Source organism: Furipterus horrens, unplaced genomic scaffold (genome assembly GCF_987537825.1).
Source record: "Furipterus horrens unplaced genomic scaffold, mFurHor1.1.pri manual_scaffold_2, whole genome shotgun sequence".
Classification (NCBI taxonomy): Eukaryota; Metazoa; Chordata; class Mammalia; order Chiroptera; family Furipteridae; genus Furipterus; species Furipterus horrens.
Window position 1 is genome coordinate 165,550,746 of NW_028327172.1, and position 27,299 is coordinate 165,578,044.

At 34.3% G+C, this 27,299-nt stretch overlaps 1 protein-coding gene across 2 annotated transcripts in view; it reads left to right on the forward strand.

Annotated features, from left to right (window-relative positions):
- The window catches only part of ANTXR2 (ANTXR cell adhesion molecule 2), a 143,783-nt gene that overhangs the window by 15,372 nt on the left and 101,112 nt on the right, over positions 1-27,299 (forward strand). For both annotated transcript variants that reach the window (XM_090266720.1, XM_090266719.1), the window contains exons 4-10: positions 1,566-1,647; positions 2,086-2,193; positions 2,320-2,388; positions 3,178-3,258; positions 19,574-19,634; positions 21,711-21,809; positions 23,693-23,762. In XM_090266720.1, the coding sequence (XP_090122846.1) occupies positions 1,566-1,647; positions 2,086-2,193; positions 2,320-2,388; positions 3,178-3,258; positions 19,574-19,634; positions 21,711-21,809; positions 23,693-23,762 (570 nt within the window). The remainder of the gene's footprint in view (positions 1-1,565; positions 1,648-2,085; positions 2,194-2,319; positions 2,389-3,177; positions 3,259-19,573; positions 19,635-21,710; positions 21,810-23,692; positions 23,763-27,299) is intronic.

The window sequence follows — 27,299 nt, forward strand, 5'->3', positions numbered from 1 at the left end:
CTGTGGAATTATGACTTTTTTCCTATGGTAGATTGAAAAATTTATTGAACACTTTACTTTGTAAAAGGCATTATAATGAATAGTAAGTAGAGAGTAGGGGGATGCATTATATATAATAGACATGAGGCTAGCATACTCTAAAGTTTCAGTCTTGTTGAGAAGTGAAAATATTAAATTAGTTAAATTATTTTAAAGGAGGATGTTTTTAAGAGGCAAAATTATTCACTGTAGTGTAAGTTGGACATACATATGTTTGAGGCACCATAGAAAAGAGAGTGTAGTGAAGTTAGAGACAGGGTCAGAATAGGCAGATTTTAGACCACGTATTAAAAGAGACAACATGTATTAGTAGAGATGAGTGAATCAGGACGGAGGAAGATTAAGATCATACTTTGAAAGCTGTTTTATGTTTTGAGGAAACTTCTTGAGATGGAGAAATTGTCTAATAATAATTTTCATCACAATATTAAAATATAATCAATAAGTTACTTTTAAAATATGAGTGAGGCTCTGGTGAATGATTCATCTATAACAAGTACTAGAAACACAACATTGCAGCATGACAAAATAATAATTATTAATTTTTTATTATTTTTGACATTGTTTTAATAGAGTATTAGATACATACATATATGGAGAAGCCAAAGAACTTATATGTACAACATTATTGCATTTACCTCGAAATTCTTGTGGGTTTTTTCTTTTTAAATAGGTCTTTGGACTCTATATTTTAAAAACCTGAAAAATGGGTCTTCTCTTACCCATATACAAAAATAGCTCTTAATATTATAATCATACTTCATTTAGACATACTACACTGGAAGAACTAATTAGTCATGATGAAAAAGGTTATTTTATGGTTCTTCTTTTTAATTTACATTGCTCCTCTGAAGAATCCATTGTCATCCATTCATCCATCCATTTATTTTGTTCATCTCCATTAATTATTTTATTTGTTCATCAAATATGTGTTAAGTATCCACAATATTCAAGAGAATAAACTGGTGTCTGGATAAGTGAGAAGGTATAACAAAAGTGCCCACATTATGAGACTTATGACTCTGGGAAAGAAAAAGTAGAAAATGTTAACTTTCATAAGAAACGTGATTAAGCAACATGCTTTAGGAATTTGCAGATAACAAAGAAAACTTTTAACCTATAGGGAGGCGGGTTAGCCTCAGAAATACTTTCTCAGTTAAGCTGACTTATTAAGTCCTTGGTGTTTCTCTTTTGGATTAAGGAACATGCTTTACTCCTTAGCCTTTAGTAAAACAAATATGATTGAAGTTAGCTGTTCTCAACTCAGAATGCCTATAATGTGCTTAGATTTTCAAGACATTTCATATTGTTAGTACTTTTATTTTTTGTAGTTAAAATACAGATGTTACGAAATACTCATTAAAATGACAAAATGTAATGAAGAGCTATCTGCCCTGAAGGCTCATGTTCTTTCCTTTTCTTACTGAAGTTGCTTTAGTGGCAATGCAGCCTTGTTTTTTGAGAAGTGCTTATTATGATATTTGCTCATTTTTCTTTACTTTAATATTATAAAATATTATTTTCAGAGGCAAAATCAGAAAAGGCTTGGAGGATTTAAAACATGTTGTTCCAACAGGAGAGACATACATTCATGAAGGACTAAAGCTAGTAAGTTCTTTTACATTTATGCATATGGGAGAGAATGTTTTCTTATGCTGTAATGAAATAATTTATAACTCTGGTAAAACTGAAAGACCCCATTACATGTTTATCCCAGAAAAAAAACTTTAAATTCTTTTAGTTGTTCTAGGGATGAGGCTGATAGAAAAATTATTTATCATGGTAATAAGAAAAGTTTAGATGCCATTTTGCCTTTTAAGGAGTTTTCTGTTTTCTCTATGGTTATAGTCATTTAAACCCAATAGTAACTACTCTATAATATAAATACATGCATATCTCAAATAAAATAGTTAACACAAAAACTGTGTTTCAAAAGCTAGTCCATAATATTTTGATTTTGTCAGGCTTTCAAATCCAACCTGATAGAACATGTTGGTTCAAAGTTAAGATTAAATTATGAGCTGGATAATTATTCTTCATTTTCAGGCAAATGAACAAATTGAGAAAGCAGGAGGCTTAAAAACCTCCAGTATCGTAATTGCTCTGACAGATGGTAAGTTGGACGGTCTGGTGCCATCATATGCAGAGAAAGAGGTGAGTATTGAACTGAAACTTCTCTTTACACCCGTGTATTTTGCTGTGTGTCTCTGCATGTGTAGCCTGATATTTGAATAATTCACCTCTCTCTCCATCTACCTCTGTTTCTATTTCTCTCCATAGGCAAAGATATCCAGGTCATTTGGGGCTAGAGTTTATTGTGTTGGCGTCCTGGACTTTGAACAAGCTCAGGTGAGTACAGCAGATCTGCAAACTTTAATTTAAATTACATAATTGTTTTAAGAGTAGTTTATCAAATTCTTTTAATTGATGACTTACTGTGACATTAATCAATTGTTAAAGATTTTCTATAAAAAGGGCCATACTCTTGTATGTCTTGGTTAATAATGTCTGGTTTTGACAGCTTTTATTACTGAAAACAGTACCTCTAAATTTATAAAATATTTATTTGGTTTGGAGGAACTAATATAGGACAAATATTTGGGTTAAAATAATACGAGTACTCCTTTTCTTTAATTCAAATGATAAGAGTTTGAGGACAGTCATATTTAGGTGTTTTAGTTTGATTTAAAACTAAATCCTTAGGGGTGCAGGGATTTAGGAAGTTTGCTTATGAGAAATCTTTAATAATTTTCCTTAAAATACAGTTTTTTCATGACGTTTTAAAGATTTATATATTAACAAATTTTTGCACTCACAAAGTGATTTTACATTTAAATTTTTGGTTGAACATGACTGAGACTCCTGTGTTTCGTGACATTTACAGCTAGTAGAGTTCTGTACTATTTTGAAGTTAGAACTTGAGGCCAATGTAAAGGGCCTGTGGCTGATCTCAGTTCATTGCATTGTGATACATTAGCGTATCACGAGTACCATCACCTTCAGTTTCTGACAGGCTGCACTAGTGGATTAATCCTGTGGTGTAATTTTTCAAAAGAACATAATTAAAATGTAATGAAGTTTATAAAGTGCTATATGTCTCAACCACCTCTTAATTAAATTTTCCTCCTCTTTTTAAAGCTTGAAAGAATTGCGGATTCCAAGGAACAAGTTTTTCCTGTCAAAGGTGGATTTCAAGCTCTTAAAGGAATAATTAATTCTGTGAGTATTTCTCTGGGAGCAGGAAAGGCTCATAATTTTAGATATATTTTAAACTGTAAGAAGTAACCTTGATATTTAGTTCAGGTGGTCATTATCTTGAAGAAAGAGATTAAGAAAGAAGTTTGTTCAGTATTGCAAACACAGTAATTCTAAAGATTTAGATTTTTTTTTTTTTTGTCAGATTTCATATAATTCTTGCAAATTGAACTCTGTGAGATTGGGTTTGTGATTTCAAGTTTAAGATTTTCATAAACAATCTTAGACACTTCCACCATTTGAGCATGGAGTTCCTCACCGTCTTGATATCTGGATAGTTTTATAGGCTTTAGAGAAGAAATGTAAAATAAAAATTGGGATTGGAATGTGTGATTACTTTCTTTCTAATATGGTATTTCCTAGCTATTAGTCAGGCAACTTGAACCACCGGCTGAATATTTGACTGCTCTTGTTGTTCTTTCCATTTTCATGATTAATGGTTCCTCTGGAGCTCATAACATTTCTGTTTTGAATTCAGCTGAGCTGTATCTGGTGATCCTCAGAATCTGGGCTGTCCTAAGCAGGGGATGGGGAAGTGGAATGATAAAATGCAAAGCAAAACTCCTGAGCTGAGGTTTATGTTTCATTTTACTACCATTTGCTAGAAGCACTAGGAACAGTTGCTATTAAGCATTTATGATATTTCGGTAAGCATCATCCTAAAATGAGAGTGAGTAATATAATATTCTCTAAGTCAAAGCTTTGCCTTTAATCTTTAGGTATTTATTGAAGGGGGAAAAAATCAGTTTCTTCTGACATTTGGCTCTGGCATTAAAATTTCTCTTTAAAGATCCATGTTTTTTAGAAATACAGAGTGAGATTTATTGAATTTGATTTTAGTATCATGTAGGCTTTTTTTTTTTTTCCTTTTTAATAATGGAGCTTTGCAGAGATAGCATACGATGTGGCCCTATCACATGTTTGTACTTCTAGTGGACAGGCCAAATATAAATGCAGAATGAAACAGAGACTTAAATATTTTAGGAGTTTACATATATTATCGTGTTTAGTTTTTATGAAAAAAAGTACAATATTTTTATAGTTGGATTCAAGATAAATACTCTACTACTGTGATTTGTTTTAAAATATAGGACTATGGATAGACGTTGCAAAATGGAGGATAATTTGACCCTCTAAATAAATAGATCAATGGATTGTATTTTAAATAGAATTTTATTGTGCTTGGAAATTCTCAATTATTTTAATAATTGTACTGGGAGAGAGAAAAGACCTCACTGAGTTATTTCCTTTGGAATATTATTTTTTCTGTATATAAAAGTTAAATTCAGAATTCTCCAGGTGACTAATCACCTTTTCAAAACTCTTTATGGGTTATGACTATAGCGTTCTCCTTCAAGAAACTAGTAGTTGACAATCAGAGGATATAAAGTTGTTTATTCTTTGCTATATTTATTGGTTAAATTTTATATTTTTAAATTTGTATTAGGGAAACTTTAGAATGGAGTAGCTAAGTACAGTCTTTCTTTCCTGAAGTTATTGATGGAATTTAGCTTGAGTATGGTATGTGGAAAGACTTAGCATATGTTGGAGCAATATGGGGGAAAAGGAACCCTCATAACACTGCTGGTGGGGATGTAAATTGGTACAGCCACTATGGAAAACATCATGGAGTTTCCTCAAAAATTAAGAATAGAACCTCCTAGACTTCTGGTCAAGATGGAGGCATAGACCAACAGGCTCTGTCTCCCTCCACAACTAAGAAGCAGTACAACTACCACAAAACCAGAAATAACCAGAAGTTCCAGAAAATAAAGCTACATGGAAGTCCAATGTATGAAGTCATAAACATGTGGTGCTTGTCTGGACGGGTAGGAAGGGCGAACCCCCGGCTGAGAAAGATCGAACTGTGCTGGAGGCGGCAGCCACAGCAGTGAACAGTGGGACCCGGTAAGCAGACGCCTGTATTTGCGGGGAGGAGAGAAGCGCGTGGGAGCTCGCCCCGGCTGCAGACCAGACCCCTCAGCTCGCGATTCCAGTGCCAGGGAAGGCAGACCCCATTCTCTCAGACTGTGAGGCCCGGAGAAGGAGGCTCCCGGTTCCTCAGCGGAGAGTAACAGCAGGAATCCATCTTGGACCCCTACCCCCACACAAAGCGCCACAGTGTGGTGAGAAAGGTCCCTAGGTTGTGATGATCACATGGGGCTCCGCCCAATATAGTGTAGGAGGTGTGACAGCGCTGCGCCCAAGAAGGAAAGATAAATAAAACGGTCAGAGTGGCAGAATTAATGATTGAAATACCAATCACACAGCTAACGAAAAAACAAATAAAAGCCTTGGCTGATGAACAAATAGCGAATCTTTCTGAGACTCAGTTCAGAGCTATAGTCATAAGATAGCTTACAGACCTAACAGCGGGGTTGAATCAAGACAGGGAAGGAATGAAGGCTAGTCCTGCTGAAATGAACAAAAATACATACGAGACAAATGGTGAGGAAGGGAAAGCCAGAGATCAAATCAACAAATTGGAACATAGGGAGGGAACAAAGGGTCAACCAGTGCAGAAAGAAGAAACAAAAAGTGAGGAATATGAGGAGAGGCTCAGAAACCTCTGGGACAGCTATAAGCAATCAAACATTTGGATAATAGGATTTCCAGAGAGTGAAGAGGAAGAACTAGAAATTGAAAAATTATGTGAAAAAATAATGAAGCAGAACTTCCTGAACTTGGGGAAGGAAATGAACTTATAGGTCCAAGAAGCACAGAGAGTTCTGGATAGGCTGGACCCAGGGAGGACCACACCAAGACACATTATGATCAAAATGTCAAAAATTAAAGATAAAGAGAGAATCTTAAAAGGAGCAAGAGAGAAGAGAAGAATTATGTACAAAGGGGTCCCAATTACACTGTCAGCGGATTCCTCAAAGGAGACTTTACAGGCAAGAAGGGACTGGCAAGAAATATTCAAAGTAATGAAAAGCAAAAACCTCCAACCGCTATTACTCTATCCAGAGAAGCTGTCATTCAGGGTAGAAGGGCAGAGAAAGTCTTTCCAGGACTAAGTAAAACTGAAAGAGCTTGTTAGATCCAAACCACTGTTATATGAGATGTTAAAGGGACTTGTTTAGAAGAAGGAGGATCAAAACTATGAACATTGAAATGAAAACTGTATCACAACAACCAACAGCAGAAGCTAGGGAATTGAAACAAAGGCAAACTAAGTAGGCAACGAGAAGGGAAAAAGAATTATAGATATGGGGAACATATTGGGGGGAGGTAAGCAGGGAGGGGGAAGAGGGAAAAGGGAGGGAGATAATGCAGGGGAAAAGGGAGGGAGATAATGCAGGAAAAAAGAAGCATAGTAGGAGGGAGAGGAGTAGACAGGAAGATGTTGAGAAGAACTATATGCACAACCAATGGGCATGGTCTAAGTGGGGGGCAACTGCAGGTAGGTGGGGTCACGGTGGAGCAGGGGGAAAAGAGATTGGGACAACTGTAACAGCATAATCAATAAAAGAAAAGAAAAAAAATAAGAATAGAGCCTCCTTCTCACCCAGCAACCCTCCTTTGGGGTATCTACTCAAAAATTTTGAAAATATTGATTTGTAAATATATATGCATCCCTATGTTCATTGCAGCATTATTCACAGTAGCCAAGACATTGAAACAACCTAAGTGTCCTTTGATGGATGATTGGATAAAGAAGAAGTGGTACATATATACAATATAATACCACTCAGCCATAAGAAAGGATGAAATACTGCCATTTGAGACAACATGGATGGATCTAACAAGTACCATGCTAAGCAAAATAAATCAGATTGAAAATGATAGGAACCATATGATGTCACTCATATGTGAGATATTAAACACATAGCAACAAACAAACAACACAAACAAGCAAACTCATAGACACAGACAACAACATGGTGGTTACCAGAGGGGAAGGGGGTTGGGAGAAGGATGAAGAGGGTAAAGGGGGCCAAATATATGGTGACAGAAGAAGACTAGACTTTGGGTGGTGAGCATACTATGCAATATACAGAAGATGAATTACAGAACTGTACACTTGAAACATATTAATTGATGTCACCTTAATACATTAAACTTAATTTAAGAAAGACAACATAATAATAGAAATATTTGTATTATTTTAACCATAAATGGCTAACAAAGCCTCTTGAATTTCATCTGGAGGGGGCATGTCACAAGAGGAGGAGTAAATTACCCTCAGGGAAGCCAGTCTCTGGGGAAACCCTGGCAGTTGGCAAGTGGACAAACAGAGCCTTTACAGCCAAAGTTGATCTTACTAATGACTGAGATTTTTATCAACATGATGACAGTTCGGGATTTTTGCTCACTTTGTAAAAATTTAAGGCATTTTAAGTACTTTACTTCTCTTCGAGGCAGAAATTGCTCCACTGATAATATTTAAAAAACTATAATTCTTCCTCAAATTTGAATAGCACTTTATACTCTACAAAGTACCATCTTATCTTAAAAATTATATATGATACTTAAAACAAATAAAATGTATGTATTTCAGGGTAAGGGCAGATAGAAGAGAATACCCCTCTATTTTTTATGATTTACCAAACTAATGGATAAAATTGTACTTGGAATGTATTTAGACAAAGCCAAGCAAATGGAAGAAATCTGATAATTTAAGTCTTTCTGATCTTTGGGACTATGAAAGCAAAATAGTTGTTAAATTGTTCATATTTTCCTGTTAGAAGTTATTTAAATACATCTGGCTTTATTAATTATCAGTACATTATTTGAAGTTAATTTTTGGTTGAGAAAATTGATAACATGGTTTTCCTGTTTTGTTTTTTTTTCTCCTCCCTCTCCTGCCCATCAAAATCCAGTAACATATATGGTGTGATCCCCTCACTATATAAGATATCACATTTTGTAAAGAGATAGCTTGATTAGGGTCAACTTCTTAATTAATAACAGGAATAGGAGTTTCAGTTTGGAGTCTTTCTTTATTGTGGTGAAAAGAAAAGTAACACTAGAGTAGTTCAATCTATTATACCTTCAGAAGCAAGAAACTGAAAAAGGCCTTCGTTACAAACATTTTGCATGTAAACAATTGAATAAATTTTATAAAATTTATTTGATTCAGAAAATCATTTTAATACTCTATTTTAATTTGGAGGGAAATATATCATTTCAAAAATTTTAGATTTCTATCTAGACAAACATGATATGTGACAGTTTTTGGAATATTGGGTTAGTTTCCAATGTTAATTAGCATGTATGAAGGTTTAAAATTCATTATTTAAAATAGGTATTGGTAAAAAAAACCCAAAAAAACAGTTTCCTCTTTTTTTACTTTTCTTTTCCCATTGTCTAATTTATTCTGTTATTTACTATTTATTGAGCTTTTACTATGTTTAGGGACATCATGTTAGGGGCGTACACTTAAATAAGACAAGCTATCTGCTCTGAAGGGGCTTCAAAATAATGATAACTTGAGGTTTGGAATATGGTGTCCCCTGCAAGAATTATAAAGTGTGAGGATTTGGAGGAGGGAAATTTCAGTGAGTCACCCTGTGTAGTACAAAGGAACATCTAAAGCAGTTTATGTTAAAATGTCAGTGTGGCTAAAGTTGACAAAAGGATGGGTTAAGTTTGATTATGTGAAGCCATAACAGGCTTTTTGTGGTGCGATTTGGATTGTGCTGTGACAGTTGAAATAGACTTAATTAGAAAGAAGGAACATAGAATTTTTGGAACAACCTGGGCTGAGTGGCTAAGGCACAGGAAGGGGCGTGGCTTGTCCTGAATTATGGAGGGATATGGGGGATAAACATTGACTGGAAGGCTGAATCCAGATTATGGAAACCATCAAATGTTTGGATGGGGAATTGTCACTTATTTCATAAATAATTGGGAAACCATGGAAGATTAATTTAGAACATGAAATTTATGTGATAGCAATGCATGTTTAGGAAGAATATTCATGATAATATATAGGATGATTTGGAAGATGGAAAGATGTGTTCCAAGTTTCTTGCAATAATTTTTGTGATATGTAGTGAAAGTAACCTAATATAGTGGAGACAATACAGTTGGGACTAGAAAGACCCGACGGTGAGTTCCAACTCTGCCATTGACTATCCATGATGAGACCTGTGTATGTTCTGTAATGTAATCTCTCTGAGTTTTAAAATTCTCATCAGTCAAATGCGGATAATGACATCTGTTTCACTGGGTTGTTTTGTGAATTAAATGAGTTAGTGGTTAAGAATGATCTAACTCAGAAGGGCTGGCCTTTAAAACGGTTGGTAGGACACTAGAAATGGCACAAAGCTAGGACAGTGTAGGATAGGGTTTGTTGATTCTTCTGTAGAGCAGCCCATTGAGAGAGATGGCCAGCATTCTGAATGACCAATCACTTGGGTCTAAAAGGGTATGGCACTGATATGTGAGATGATCAAATCCAGCAAGTGGTTCATAATAACAAAGATTCCTAGATGGTATAATTACCCAAAGTCAAGTATTTGGTTCTGCCCTAGTTCTAAATCCTGAGGCCATGGGAGAGGAGATTCAGTATTCCCAAGACAAAAGTTTGTGGAATTTCAGGGCCCTGCAATTGGAAAAGAACCACCATTCTTGAGGGTGGAGGAGGGGAGGGGAGTGCTGCAATGCTAATTAGTGATTCAGAGCAGAAGCCTAAGTTGTTAAGGAGGAAACAGCATCCCTCGTAGAAGTAGACCTTAGACCGTATTTCCTCAGGGCTCATTTCAGGCACTGGGATTCTAGGTCTTGAAATAAAATTAGGCCAAGAACTTGAGGGAAGTGACTAATAAAACTCTCTGCTCTGGTCAGAATCTTGTCAGAGGCAGGGTGGGGCTGAGACTAGGTAGGAGACTGTTTTCTCTTGCTGAGTCAGGCTCTGGCAAATACTAGCTGGCAACTGTTCCTTGCTGCTGTTGTTTTGGTAGCAGTGAAACTGGAAATAAAAAGGTAAATATGAAAAGCTTTAAAAAGTTAATGGACCTTGATAGCTCACTGGTTATATGATGAAAAGGGAAGAGAGAGAGAGGGTCAAATGTAACTTGGGCATTGTCCACCTAAGATGATTAACTAGAAACAGTGAGAGTGAAAGCCGTTTTTACAGAGGTCCTGGAGTGTTAGAAGACAAGCTGGAATTGGGTAGAAGGCTAGAGAGAGATGTTCCTTAGAGAAGTGGCAGGCCAGTGAAATGTTCAAGTCGGAAAACTTCAGAATCTCATTGTTCTTCCTCTTGTTCTTTCTTCCCTCCCATTGCCTACAAACACAAGGATATAGTTCTTCTGTTTTCCACTTTACATTATCTTTAACATCTTAGAATGTTTAACAATTATTTTTGGATTCTTGGAAAGGTGAATGCAGAACTTTTATTTAAAAATAAAATATTCAAACTAGTATAAGTCAGACTGACATTTGAGTACCATGTAGTTTAGTATTTCATAATGCAGTGCTGGGGGCGAAAACGTTAAACATTTTAAAAAGCCAAGATTTCTGAATAATATGGAAAGAATGAAAATCAAAACACTGTGGAAAATCCCCCTCCTCCCTCCTTCCCTCCCTTCCTTCCTTCCTCCCTCCCTCCCTCCCTCCCTCCCTTCCTTCCTTCCTTCCTTCCTTCCTTCCTTCCTTCCTTCCTTCCTTCCTTTCCTTTTTTTACTAAAAGCAATACCATGGGATGTTTTTCTCTTTGCAATTGTTTCCACACTTTTTGAAAGAGTACCTCAGAAAGTATTAGACAGAAGAGATGAATCAATTGTGAAGCGGGTTTAACAAATAATCCTGATTGAAAAGAATTAAGAGTACTGCATCCTAGGTGATGGCAGCTAATGTCCCAGTTCCTAAGTACCTAATGGGGAAGTACAGGGACATAAATAGGAAGGGAATGGTCACTCATATGTGCAGGAAATTTAAATAATACTATAACAGACTCTTTTTAAAGGGAAAAAAATGCAACACACATTTCAAAAGTAACTTCATTCCTAGTGCTGGAAATAGAAAGTTCACTGGACCTTGGAGCCAAATTATTTTTCTCAGTAATGTCTATTGTTACTGTGTTTTTTTTGTTTTTGTTTTTTAAGTATCTAAGAAAGGTGTCTAAACTATGTTTTAATGGATGAGAAGACATTACAAAATGATTTCCTCTTCAGGTAAAACATTTCCATAGGAGAGGGTACCTGATAAACATTCTGATAAGACCTTAGCTTAAGTGATTTTTTAGCAGGTTCTACTATTAAAGTTGACTATTTATAAAATCATGGTTTGATTAAAAACCTAAAGTCTGAGCTAACTATAAAGAAAAATTAACTGGGGAAAAAAACAAACTGGTAGGACTTACTCAAAATTGTATGTCAGTTTCTAGGACTCCTTTTAAGCAGGACTGGCTTTAGTGTAAGGCTCACTGTAAATCAGATTCTTCTGGACTTATGTTTATCCAAGGATCCTCAGTACTGAATGTAGATGAGAAGTCATATTATGACATCTTTCATATTAATGGTAGGAAGGTTGGAACTGTATTTCCCTCCTCCTTTTTTTATGCCTAGTGTCTAATATAGCATTGGTAAGCAGTCATTGCTTAATTCAAATTTATCAGTGAATAAATAAATAAAAGCCATGCTTCCTGAAAAATATTTTTATTTTTATAATATAGTTATTGTATATTTAAGCATTAAGAAAAGCAACTCTTTTTTTATGGGGAGCAGAAAATGCTGTATTTTAAATTGATGTCTGATTCCATATAACTTAGATTTCATTTTGTTATTTATATACCACTGTATTAAGACTTTTTATTACAAATGACAAAAAACCAAGTTCATGCTAGCTTAAGGAAAAAAAGTGGTCCAAAGGAGGAAAATGTCTCAGTTGCAGTAGGATCCAGGAAATCAATCAATCCATCTTAGGGTCTTCTTCATTTGTAAATTTTGCCTGTGCTTCTATTTGCTTCATTCTCTCCTTGTTCAGATGAGTGTCAGATGAAGTAATTGCCAAAGGTTTCAGGCTTACATGGTCTTCAGTTAGCAAGCCCATTGAAAAGAAAGAGCTATTGTCCCCGGGCACCAGAATATTTGGTTGTAGATAAGGACCCTGATGAACTTAATTGGGTCAAGTGTTCGTTCCTGTACTTACTATATTGTTGACATTTTGTGGACTAGCCTGAGTAGTTTGCCTATTCCCAGAAGGGGTTGTGAGCAAGGTGGAGAAGATAGAAGGCATCTTGATCCATAGACTCACTAGGACCACATGGAGTGGAGACTAATTTCCCCAGTAGAAACAGGAATACTGTTCATAGACTTGTTAGGGATATAATTGTTCTGGGTAGAAAAGAAAATAAATAGCTATTAGAGTCCAATATATTCAAATACATTTAAAAGATTTTTGACATATATTTTAATAAGGTACTCCATTTCTTCTAAATTCCAATGAAGTTAAAAGTACAAATAGAAAATTTGCTTTAAATTATTCATTTTATTTACTGAAATTTTACAATGTTATCTTGACATTCATTATCCAGTGCTCTGTTTGCATTTACACAATAATTTTACTTAATAGTAACATTATTTGTTTATTTTTCTTCAGTTGGCTGGGATTGTAGGTTAAGGAAACCGAATCATTTTGAATAAATAATTACAGCTTTATGATGTTTTGTGAGAAAAGTAAACTGGTAATATGGGTTTATATAGCCAAAATTAGTGCCCAGTGTCTATTTCTTAACAATCATTTGTTGGGCTACAAAAGGAGACAACCTTTAGAGGCTCACGTGTTCTTGAAAAAGGAGATTCAATTCAGTAGAAGGCCACTGAAAGAAAAGATAAAATGGCTCAGATTTATGACTGAATGTATCATCAGTTTAAATTATAATGGGTAGATGCATGAGTTCTATGTTAAATCTTATTTTTTCTCCAAATATTGCAATTCCTAATTTATTCAGAAATATGTATTGAATATGTACTGTATCCAAGATACTTTTCTGCATGTTGGGTTATAAAAATGGGTATGGTGCCCCTGACTTTTCTAAACTCACAGGTTTTAGGCATATATGTTTGATTGTAAAATTAATAGAAAAACTGATAAAGCTGCTTTTTTTTTTTTTTTTTTTCTATTCTTGTTGCATAGGGAAATATTTTATTTGCCACTCAGGGTTTTTGAAAAATCAAGTGGGACAAAAATAGACTTTGAATACTTGGCAGATCTATTTCAGATTTGTAGTTAATAAAACAAGAGAATGGGCAAATAGTACTAATATGAAATAATATATGCACCAGAGTGAGAAACATGTTGGAACTCAATTTCTTTAGATTTTGAAACACAGTACATTTATTATTACTTTATTCAATAATTTCCATGCACTTTTTGTGGAAAGTCAATTCATCCTTTAAGAAAACATGAAATGATCATTCTGAGTTGTGCTGACCAAAAGAAAAGAAAAAAAAAAAATGGAGGCAGATAAACTCCCCTTTCAAATCACAGTCCATTTTTGGCATATTTCTATGTTGTAGAAAACATAATAAAGGAAGATCTGCTAATACAATTTGTTATAAAAATTGGAATTGTGAATGTAGAGGAACTTAAATGTCATTTGAGTTTTTTTTTGTTTGTTTCACATTTTATGACACGGACATATTTTTAACAACAGTGTAATCAGAACTCTGCATCTGTTATGTTTGGAGCTGAGTATAGTAAGAGGCAATGATTATAACTAACATTCTTTCCTAGATTTCTTTGGGTAAAAGTTTGTTTAGAAATTTGTCACTTGTGCTTATACTACTGGCTTACTTGCAGAGGAAGGGAGAATCCATATTTAGAAATGGGTCGGTGCAGAACATGCTGTATTGAGCAACTGGTGTTTTGAATCTCCAAGCATTTTTTTAAAATGAACTCAACCAAAACGCGTGATTACAAATTACAATTGTTTTTCACTGAAGTATTACCTCTTAGGGGAAAATATACTTGGTAGGGTTGCCAAAATATATCTGGCAGCCAGAGAGAAACTAAAAATTATAAATCTGTATATTGAAAGGTAAAAAGCAAAGAAAAGATTGTGAGAAACATCTTTCCAGTTGCTTTAGCTGTTTATTTTGTGCACGTGTGTGGGAAATTATTAATGCTTCATCTGTGGGGGGGTGGGCAACTTCAGAACTAACGGTTCAGTAATTTTTTTATTATTAGATTTAACCTTGGAATCCATCATATTTGGGATGAGCTTGTGTAGTGCTTAGAGCTCCTCAGAAAGTCAGAAAAGAAAATACTTGCTTTTTCGACTTTATTATCATTCTTACTGATACCTTCTGACATGCTATATGTCATGGAAGTGAGCAGTTTCTTTCTGTTAAGGACACACCTAGGATGCTTGTAAATTATAATGTTCTGTTGTAGGTAGTGTTACTTACCCAAAGTCAGTGTTAGAAAACTACTGCCATGGTGAATATTTTGAATTTTTGATAAAGTTTTTATAATGTTGGAGATGTTTGAGTATCATTGAATGTAGTATGAGAAAACATTTGGCTTTTAACTTTCTTATGTTAATCTATGGCAGGCTTTAATCATGAATTTTAAAGAAGGCTTTCAAAACAAATACATTTTAAATAGGACAGGAAGTTTTGATGATGAGGACAGTGACTGTTATTGTAGAGAGTAAATATATAAACCATCTTTATGTATTCTGTTCACAGTTTGCAACAGTATGCTGGAGTGTAGAATTTTTACACAAAGCACTAGAACTTAGAATTCTATGTATTTTAACATCTTTTCTATTATAGATTTTTTTTTTGCTAGATTCTAAATACAAATTTTGCAGATGGTCTTGTGTATATCAACATCTTCTCTGCCTAGACCTCTGCCTCCGGGAAGTTCACACATTTATCTCCTATCAAACCTGTGCCCGTAGGTGCAACTGCAGATTAAAAACATTTAAAGACCCTGTGGTTCACAAACATAGGAGGGAAGGAAACTAAGAAAAAGAACCACAGAGGACAGACCTCCTTTAGGCACACATGTAGGCAGAACTCATTTTCTAATGTTGGCATCTCACTTTAGGAAACATTTTCCCTCATGCGGTTTGCATTTCGTGCTTTACTAATGGTTATGCTGTCTGAATTTCCATGTATAGATTTTTATGGATAAAAATGTCCTCTTGATTTTTCCTAGATATAATTCTGTCTAGGTTTGTTTGAAGGATCATCAGTTCAGATATACACAGTCACATAGAGGGTGGGGCGAAAGTAGATTTACAGTTGTTTGCATGTAAAATACTATAATAATTAATAAATAACTATATAAAACTATTTTGCATACTCACAACTGTAAACTTACTTTTGCCTCACCCTCTATTAGTGTGAATGAGTATACGAAGTGAGAAGAGTTACATCAAAATGGAATATTTTAGGAAGTAAGGCAAACCTAAATAGTGATTGTGTCTAGAAAAGAAGTGTGTATCTGAGACAGTGGGGTGTGGAGGATTTAAAAGTAGGGATTCAGTAATGATGTACATATTATTTGCACTTATAAACATTCCTTAATACAATACTAATATCACTTTGTAAGTTGATATAGTGCTTTTGATTGAACTGATGCTTCAGTAGTATACTTTTTCATGGTGAGCATTAAATTTATTGTCAGTTTATAAATATTTTATATTCCATAATCTCAAATGGTAAAATTTTGCAACTAGTATCTGCATGACTTAACATGCCCTGGTTCTATTAATAGTATTTGGCTTGTCTTTAAATTTGGTCTATGGTGCTCTTAGCTCTCTCTGTTGAAGATGGCAACACATATCCGAAGAAACATCCTTACAAGATTCTCTGTTGTACAAATGACGGAAGTGCAGAGTATGAAATATAATGAATTAGTTATCATAGATAAGACACCTGATCCAATATTCAGTCAATAGATAACAGTATTTAATTTGGGAAAAATTAACTAGAGTGTTTAAAATATTTGTCCCTTTCTGTTCATTGTCATTTAGTGATGACAATTTTAATTATAGACCCATTTTGAAATCTTGAACATTTTGGTAAAAATAGATTATGAACTGTCTTGTATTTATTAAAATGATTGTTTAAAAACTTTAATGGTATAAACTTTTTGCATATAAACATTAAATTATTTTGACTTCTAGTTGTTTTCTTAAAATAGAAACATGGTAAACTAGATGAAAAAACCAAAGTTAGAAAAAATATTATTTTCTAAAAATTCATACTCTTTCTTCTTTCTCTTTTTTCCTCTACCACATTCTCTCTCTGTCTTTGGTTATTTTTCATTTGGAAATGGTTTTGGTTAACTGAGTTTCAAATGATGGGCTTCTGGATTTCCAACATTTGCAATTTATTGAAATGCTAGATGTTTTTCATATAAATTGACTCTTCTGTGTTATCTTTGTCCTGATATGATTGTTGATTTGCTTACTAGATAGACATTTTTAATATTCTCATTAATTCAAGCATTCAGTCTATGTCCCCTAAGCATGTTTTAGTTGTACTACATGTATGAAACAATGTGCCAATACTGAAAGGGTTGTACAGTTTAGGATGATTCCATTTCTATACTCATAGTTTGTCTTCTAGTAAAAGAGGTGGTTCAACCACTCAAATAATATGATATAAAGTCTAAAGAAATTTAAAATATGAAAATAAACTAGAGAAGGGCAGGTAATGGTCTGTGGGAAAATAAAATACATTGCATCAGATGGTGATGCCAATTTTATGACTCAGTCTAACCTGCTTACCTTTAAATGGATGTGTTATCTGAGTTACTTTTCAATTCAATATCATTTCTGTGAAACTTACTTTATTAAAATAATCAAGTATAAATATTAGACAAATGTAAGTATATTGTTATGTATATGTAAAGGCATATTATACAAGTTACTGCAAGATTTAACAACCTTTAGCTATTCATCTCTGCATAAAGTGCCTTAATTTTTTATTTTTGTAAATTAAAAAAAATTAAATATTTTACTTATTTATGTTTAGACATAAATATATGTCTGGGAGGGAAAAAGAAAGGGAGAGAAACATCTTGTGCATGAGAAACATTGATTGGTTGCCTCTCTCACACCCCCAACTGAACACCTGGCCCACAAACCAGGCCTGTGCCCTGACCAGGAATTGAACCAATGACCTTTTGGTTTGCAGAACGTTGCCCAACCCACTGAGCCATACCAGTCAGGGTTGTAATGTGATTTTTAAAATCTCAGATCTGAGTCCAACAAATTGCTAAACAATCCTGAACTTTTTCTTTAAAATTAAAATACCTTGCAGGGTGTTAATAGGATCTAGTTTCAGAGATGTAGACCTTTAATGGTACTTGAAGGTATTTAACTTTCAGTCTTAAGGAGAGCTTCATAAACAGAATTGTTCATTGGCCTTTCTAGTGAAACTATCATTTAAAAAATGTTTTGATAGATTACCTCAAGTTAAAGAGGAAGTCAACACTCACACATTTATCTTAAATGAGATCAATTTAAAGATGGTCAATATTGGTAAGAGAGAGAAAACCAACATAATTTCAGAAATTCCCACAGGTCATTCTGGGATACATATTCATCGACATGGTCTTTATAAAATCTCTTCGTAACTTTTTCATTTGCCTTGTTCTAAGAAATTTTTTAAAAAGATGTCTATTTCCAAAAGATTAAATCTTTAAACTGCTCTCATACTTTTCCTTGATGCTTGAAATGTTTTTTAGTGATTCTAACAGAGGTGTGGCTAAAAATGACAGGGTTCGTCTCCTTAATCAGATCTGTTTTGAAATAAATTTTTGCAGAACTGCTGCCAGACAAAACAGATTTTGGGGCTTTGTGTTTTCCTTTGAACTTCCATTTTGGTGGCTCACTGTTGTCAGATTGACCAAAACTAAAGCTATAATGCCCCCTTTTTTTTTTTTTTTTTTTTTTTTTTTTTGTTAGTTGGAACATTTTTACCTCCATATTCCTTTAGCAAAACTTTTTTTCTGTTCCCTTTATAGCCTTGTTATCTAAAATATGTCAAAATATTTAAAGATGTTAGTTATTTGAGATACTTCCTATCCAAGTCTAAGAGGGCACATTAACCTTTGACAATAGTTTTCGATTCTTACCTCAATTCTTAATCAAACAATGGTACTCACTCCTTGGTAGATAAGAGATAAAATAATAGGCCCAGAGGAGGTGTTTGGGTGTTGAAAGGTTTTGAGGTGCTACAGAATCTCTTGGTCATTTCTGCATTTAAATAGAATTTCTCAGATATAAAATTTTACTCTATGTGTTTTCTAATCACTAGGTAAAAAGTGGACTCATGGGGAAATGATCTAAAAAAGTACAGAAGGTGCATATTTTGATGCATATTTAGCAACAAAAATTCCCTGATTTGACACAGCTAATTTTTAGTCTAACAATTTATATCTTCACTGTTATTAAATGGAACACTGAAAGCATTATTTCCTGCTATAGTTCTTCCTTTCTGTTCTCGTTATGAGCGGGAGATGCTAGAAACCACTGTACTTACATCATCTGTCTTCAACTTCCGCCAAGATAGGAATGTTGTTCAAAGATCATCTGGAGTTTGTCTGAGTTTGATAATGTAGTACAGAGCAGTTCCAAAAATAAAGACAAGATTGTAGGTCCATTAAGAACAGCTTATTTCATCATTGTTGTTTTTCACTTGTAGCCTTGTGCCTTGTATGGTGGTTTCTGTTTTTCAGAACAAGATCGCTGAGAAGAATCATTGTGTTTCTGTGCTCTGGGAATGAGGGAGTACAGAGTCTGTGTTTTTGAGAATAATATTTGGCTCAGACAAAGAGCCTGTGTTCTACAAATGTAATGGCTGATACATATAAGAAGTATTAGCATTCGTGGGAATTGAGGCTGAGAAATCAGATAGAAATGCCACAAAGGAGTGTTCATCAATATTATATTGAACCTCTTACTAGAATTACATTAGAATAATTAAACAGAAGGTCTGGTTTGCTATCTTGTTTTTACCTAATGGGAAAAGTCAGCATTGAATTTGTGGCTAACAGAAAATTAAACTTATCTTTTTATAGCCAAGGCTATGGACTTTGAGGCAACACTTACTTTATCTGTTCTTATCTGTGTTTACTCTAATCAAATAAAAATTCCTACAGAATAAAGTCTTAGGCTATATACTGAAAGACAACACAGAAATTTTGTAAGATCTTGGTAACTGTGCATGTGATAGTTAATAGATTTTTTTCCTGCCATCTATTAATGTTAAGGGAAGGACCTCGAGATTATTAGTAATCTTATAATTGACTTCACATGTTATGATTCAGTTCTACATCTTGGTCTTCTTTATTTCCTTTTTAGATACTAGCTCAGTCATGCACTGAAATCCTGGAACTGCAGCCCTCAAGTGTATGTGTTGGGGGTAAGTGGTTGGAATTTAAAAATATCATGTGAGAAGAAGTATTTTTTTTTCTAGTTAAAATATATGATTTGAAACTCATGTTGGAAAGAGAATAGCAAAATTAACTTTTTTGGCATCTTTTTCTGTAAGAATTTTAAAATAATTCCTTGAAATATTTCTATTTTAAATTCAAATTTTTAAGATTGGAGTGTTATTTTAAATAATGAACATATTGTGTGACAGGCTTTTAGAATCTTCTGTATATTTAGTTCATGTTTGAGACCTTCCCTATGACAACTAAAATAAAATATGAATTTTTGTCTTTTATCTGATTATACAAACAGTTGTGTATATGCAGATTTTGAGCTCCATGCTTTGAGAACCTGGCCAAAGTACAGTCAGTATCTGTCAGCTCAGGGCACATAAGGAAGTGACTTCTGGCTGGATGGCAGGAAAGAAGCCAGTGGCTTCATTCGCTGGTGCTAAGAAAAGACTCAGGTTTTAACACGTCAAAGCCATCCTTATCCAAAACCAGCAATTCTCTTTGGTCTATTCTATTTCCTCTTCAAGTCTGACCTGCAGTTCATTTTAATCTGACTTTACTTAGATAAAGAAAAATAGTGTGTCTGGTGGGGCTGTGTAATTTATCATAGAGCCTTTCAACTGCAGGATATGGTATTGAGTTCTGCACCTTTCAGTCTGCTTAACTAATGGTTACAGAGATGGTGAAGAGCAGCAGTTCTCAACCTGTGGGTCGTGACCCCTTTGGGGGTTGAATGACCCTTTCACAGGGTCGCCTAAGGCCATTGGAAAACACATATATAATTACATATTGTTTTTGTGATTAATCACTATGCTTTAATTATGTTCAATTTGTAACAATGAAAATACATCCTGCATATCAGATATTTGCATTACGATTCATAACAGTAGCAAAATTACAGTTATGAAGTAGCAACGAAAATAATTTTATGGTTGGGGGTCACCACAACATGAGGAACTGTATTAAAGGGTCACAGCATTAGGAAGGTTGAGAACCACTGGTTAAGAGGAATAAGTGCGTTCAAATGTCCCAGCACTTTTATAATACCTGGTTCACAGGTGGGGAAACTGAGGCAGATACAGTTTCAGTATTTGCTACTCTAAAGCCCATGTCCTTTTTACTGAGTCACATTTTAAGTTTTGCCTGCATTTAATTTTAACTTGTAAGTAAAATTCCTTTTATAACAAACCCACTTAATGGAGAGTGGCATTGCAGTATTTTCTTCCATAGTTACTTACTATGTATGTGTTAGGTTATGTTAGATAGGAGGTGCTTGAGAGGATTGAGAGTTAATCACTGTTAAAACAGTTATAATAATCATCTCACAGCTAAGCAGCAAACTTTTATTTGCCGATCTAGATATTATATATTTTTTTCAGCATACTATCTCACTCTCTAACATTAAGTGACTTGCTCCTACAATATACCTAGAGTACAAGAAGTTAAATCAACTTCCTTTAGTGACTGGCTGTAGATTATTAGTAGTCCAAATATGTTACCTCTAATGAGTTATAAATTTGTATGCAACAAAAAACAAAACGGATTATTAATGTGAAGAAGCTATTAAAGAACTGTGTGTGGAGTGTCCTAAATTAAAGAAAATACAATGTATGACTGTTCTAAGAACCAAAGCACAGGAATAATTAATGTTCTTTACATTTCCATCCTTCTGTACCTGAAAGTAGAGAAAAACAAAGAGGTTTCATTTCTGCTGATACTTCCCTAAGGATAGAATTTGGGGAAGTTTGCATGGTGTCTATCTAGGAATGACTGCTATGCTTTAATTCTGATAGCTTGGTCACTATTGGAAAACATTTTGTTTAAAAAATAAAATGCCTTCCTATGTTGTAGTGAATAATATCTCCACTATTTCCCTAATGGGTCTAAGAAAGCAAGTAGAGTTGGAAATAAAGCCATGTTTTCTTTGATATTATTAGTTGGTTGAATAGCATGAAGAAATTAATTCTATGCAGCTTGATACTTTCAAGTTACATTTTTTTTTTTTTTTTTTGTAAAGCAGTGATTAAAATGTTTATTTTTCCTTTTACTTCTAGATGAATTTCAAATTGTTTTGAAGGGAAGAGGATTCAACTTGGGCAGTCGCAATGGCAGCGTTCTCTGTACTTACACAGTAAATGAAACCTACACAAAGAGTGGGTCCCCGTAATCTCCATGTTGCTCTAATACCTGCACAGCAAGTCAGGATCTATTGTTTCCCTCTTTTCCCCAACTGAAACCAACTAGACTGTATTTTTTAACAAAGGAGAAAGAAATGAAGTCCCATGATAATACCAGTAGTACTAATTATTTGGTAGTTATTCAATGATGGCAATGTTTGTTCATAGCTTAATAAATGCTGGACCTCTTTCTGAGTAACCTCATTATACAGATGATGGATGGTCCCGTGGCTGAAAGAGTCAAATAACTTGCTTGTGGTGACACAGTTAATAATGTGCAGAGCTGATAGTTGAACCCAGTTTTCCTGTCTGTGCTCCGTATGGACTACATCAACTGTCTGATTTAATTACCTCTTTTTCTAGATTTATGTATTTCTTATCACTCTTGCTTGGAAATCTCACTTGGACTACTCTACTATTTATTGTATTGTCACTTGATGTCTATCTAAATAGTTTCTCCATAATTTGTCAACTAGCTTTTTGAGACATACTTTTCTCTTAAAGATATTTTATATCTCCAGTGCCCACCCAGCACAGTGTTTGAGGATAATAATCATATTTATGGAATTAGGTTTTATTTTTCCTAGCTTCACTTTCAAAAAAGCAGATGAATATAATGTTTTAATCTTCATTCTGAGAAAACTTACACTTAAATGATCTTAGTATTCTGAGCATTTTGGGTTTCTATTAAGGCACTTTTTCCTCATTGATGACTATTGTGTCTTCTAAAATTTTATACTGGAAGGCATATGCTACAACTCTGAACTCTGGTAGAATTATTTTTTGACAGGGTAATCTCCAATTTTTTTGTTTATCTGATGGTACTAAACACTCCAATTAGCACAGGTTTGTCTACACACACATTAACTGTTCAATATGTTTGTTGAATTAAAGGGATGATTTCAGCGTGATAAATGTCATAATGAATTCCTTTCTTTCCTATTAAGATCATCATTTTGGTAAGGCAAGGCAATAATATTTTTAAACAAATTCTCTTTGTAGTAAGTTCCACAGTTGAACAGAAGAAAATAATTTTATTTTTATTCAGTAGTCATCTGTATCTAAGTGTTAGCTTTACCTAATTCCTTTTGATTACATAGCTGAATTGATTATACTATGAACATATTTTATACTTAGCTTCATAAAATTAAGTTTATTGAAGTAAATATTCAAACAAGTAAGTGGAGTCAGATTGTATTTTCATCATTCCCATTCAAGGATTATCCATTTGATTATGTAACTTCTGTGAATATTTATAGCCTAGATCATTTTTCTCATATATTGTTAAAATTACAAGGGCAATTTAAGCATTCAGCTTTATAAAAGATATATATTTTTATTGTAGACACAACTGTTTTATTAAACTCTTGAAATAAATTCATTCTCCTTTGAACATTCATTTCTTTTTCTCTATCATTTTAAAATTCTGCTTTTATATATATATATGTGTGTGTGTGTGTATACATATATATGTGTGCGTGTATGTGTGTGTGTGTGTGTATATATATATATATATATATATACACACACCATTTATCCTTTAAAAATCTAAGATATTTGATTAATTGAGAGGGTAGATGATAATATTACAGTGTCTACAAATAAATGTGAACTTAGTTTAAGTGAAAGTCATGATTTATAATTTAGTGATACTATGTGTCAAGGAGGCATACTATAATCTCTATTTTTCATTTTCTTTTTCTTCTCCACTTTCTTTAGATGAGTACCTTTTAGCTTTTCCATACTAATATATCTAATGTTCTACACTTGAACTCTGATTGCCATATGCCCTTCATATTAGAATGAAACTGTGAACTTTATAAAACCCTTTACCAAGTTAGTGGTATTTTATTTTCCAGGTGTACAGCCAGTAAGTGTGGAGCTTAATTCTATGCTTTGTCCTGCACCTTCCCTGAATAAAGTTGGAGAGTAAGTACTTCACTGAAAACATTTCAAAAACATTTTAGCTCCATATTATTAGGAGATGGTGACAAATATATGTTGGTTGTTTTATTGTATTTTGTTGTACAGATTAAACATGAAATAATAAGCCCTAAACAAACCACTCTGATTAGTACTTTAATTATACTCTTAGAAGACTGAAAATGATAGAGTCTGTTGTATCTTATTTCTTAACTATTGATTAAAAAACTCTATAAATATTTATCTGGGTGGATTTGAGAACTATTATTGTTAGAGCCTTTAAAAATCAGAGCCTCAGCCATTATTTTACTTCAGTGTATTAAATTTACACACACACACACACACACACACACAAAGTTCCAAAGTGAGATTTTGACTAATTATTATAGTTTTTAAATATTAAAGTTAAAGATTAAAAGGAAAATGTCTCAATAAGACACCTCAGACTAGGAAATATTTGTGCTTTTCTCAGTACTGTTAAGGTCTATATTCTTCTGTTTGCTTGGTGTGTTAATTAACCATAATGATACCTGGTTAAAATAAGGGATATTTAGTTCGGAAGAAGATCTTTATTTGAATCACTTACACACAAGTAATTTCACTAGTAATTTAGTATTTCCACTTACTATTTTTTCCTATCCTCTCCATTGTGAAGGAAATGATTAGAAACATTTCAAATTTTCCCTAGCCCAATATGTTTATAATAATGAGTAGGATACAGTTTTTTTAGGATCACTTTATACTGATCTTGAACCTAGAACAGAGGAAAGTAAAATATACAGGCCAAAGTCCGGATTAAGTGAAGATTATATCTTTCTCCATGGAACCCAACAGAATCTAATAGTTTGAAGTTTACTTGAGCACTTAACTCTTGTGGACACAAAAATATTCCAGGTATCTATTGGAGGTCATTTCTGGTCACCTAACTAGATTACAGCAACATCAGCTTTCTATTTTAAATTGATTAAAGGAGTGCATAATATAACTTACAAAAGCAAGACTCTCAGAATTGTTTTTTCTTTCTATAAAAAAGTATTCATTTTCTGTGTCAGGTAACAATCTAATGTTATTGACAACATGCTTATGGCTATATTAGACTGTGTCTTGGAATTTGAAGTAGATCTGTTTTGCCTAGAGCCATCTTAACCCCAAGTGCACAGTGAGACTCCATGACTTTCTGGGAATCATATCTTGTATCAGCAATGATAAATCTATTGACTTGATGTTTGGTCCTATTTTAACAGAGCTGTAATTCCATATTGATCCTCTTGATTGTTCCCCTCAATCAGCTTCCACAGCTGTCTTCTCTATCTTAGCCATTGGCAGCTCCATCCTTTTTATTGTTAAGGTCAAAAACCTTTGATTCATTAATGATTTCTCTTATATGCAGGCCATCAGCAAACCTTATTAGCTCTAATTTCAAAATATGTTCAGAATACAATTCTTCCCCACCACCTCTGCCGATACCATTCTAGACTAGCTGCATTCATCTCTTACCTGGTATATTAGCTTCTCGACTGAGTTTTCTGCTTCTGTTCTTGGCAGGAGTGATCCTGTTAAAGCTAATTAGTTTGTATTACTCCCCCACTTAAAATCCTCCATAATGAGTTCCTCATTCCACTCACAGTGAAAGTTGAGTCACTGCAATGTGCACCAAGGGTCTATAGGCTCTGGCCCTTCACTGTATCTCAGACTTCATCTTCTTTTTTGCCCTTTCTGTTATGGTGACATTAGCCTCTTTGCTGTTTCTTAGCCACATCAGCTTGCTCCCACATCAGTACTTTTACACTTGTTCCCTCAGCTTGAAATGCTCTTCCCCTTTCAAAAGAACCCATGTAACCCAATGTTCATAGCAGCACTATTTAAAATAGCCAGTGCTGGAAACAGCCTAAGTGCCCATCAGTGGATGAGAGGATCAAAAAACTATAATACACTTACACAATGGAGTACTACATAGCAGAAAAAAACAAGGAACTCCTACCCTTCATGACAGCATGGATGGAACTGGAGAGTATTATGCTAAGTGAAATAAGCCAGGTGGCAAAGGACAAATACCATATGTTCTCACCTATAAGTGGAACCCAATGAACATAACAAACAAGCAAAATAAAACCAATGACATGGAAATAAGGAGCAAACTGACAGTGATGAGAGGGAAGGGGAGAGGGGAATAATGGGGAAAAGAAGGAAAAGGGTCTAGTCAAGAAACAAATATAAAGGACCCATGGACAACTGGGTGGGGATTGAATGGGGGATTGGGGGTTGGGTGAGGCAGGGGAGAGCAACAGGGGAAAATTGGGACAACTGTAGTTGAACAACAATAAAATAAAATAAATTTCAAAAAAGAAGAAATGCTCTTCCGCTCATGGCTCACTCTGTCACCTTCTGTAAGTCTTATTCTGAGGTCACCTTCTTAGTAAGCTCTTCCTGGTCACCCTATTTAATCATACAACCCCCGCCCCTCCACTTTGTTTGGCACTCTGTATTCCCTTTCCATGTATTTTTTTCCTCGAAAGCATTTATTTATTATTATGTCTCCTCCTTGCTACAGTGAGTTGCTTGCCTTGTTTCTTGCTGTATCTCTAACACCTGACACAATGCTTGACCTGCAGGAGATTTGCTGAATGTTTGTTACCTGAAGGATGAATATATTTTTCTCACTTTGGTCTACTAGTTACATAAATAGTTAAAAGAGTGCATTTGGTTGCTGGGGGCAGTGACCTATATCAGGTAGGAGAGACACGATCAGATTCCTGTTTTGGAAGGAATGCTATTTAAGAGGGCAGAAAATGATCTTGGCTTTTCAATAGTAGTGTCTGTTTAAGGACGACATCTTACTTTCTTCTCCAAAGTACAGTATTCCCTCACTTACTGGGGGTATTACATTCTAGACACACACCCCCACCCCGTGAAGTAGGAACCTTACATTTATTCTACACTCTTAAACCTACATAACTTTAACAACACATGTCTACAGTACCGCAAAATCCCGCGATATAGTGAAAAATCCACGATAAATAATTAAATATATTTTTTAAAATCCCGCAATAGAGTGAGGTCACGATAAGTGAACCGCGATATAGAGAGGGACTACTGTAATTATGAAATGCAATATGCCTGTTCTATCCCAGATACTGAAGTATTTTCTTTAGAATTTGCGTTTGGGCACAGTCTCTTTTTTAAGAGACTACCATAGAGACTGCTCATATTGTTTAGTGACTTGTAGATAGGCTAAATATTCAGGAGATGCAATTTTTGAAAATCACATAGGGCATAATAAATATCAGACATGAGAGTTCATCATCTGTTTGGCTTTTAACTCTAGGATTTCACCTACAAGCAGATTGTTTGTGGAAGGAGCTCTGTTTAAAACAATTACTTTGGTATACTTTAAAAAAAAATCAAGTACATGATACCATTGAGCAAACTTGAGAAGGTTTTATTTGTTAATGTATTGGGTATTCGGGGACATCATTATTTGTTATACTAAGTATGTTGCAAGTAATTTGGAGCTTTCCTCTGCCTTGAATTTTCTTCAGATAC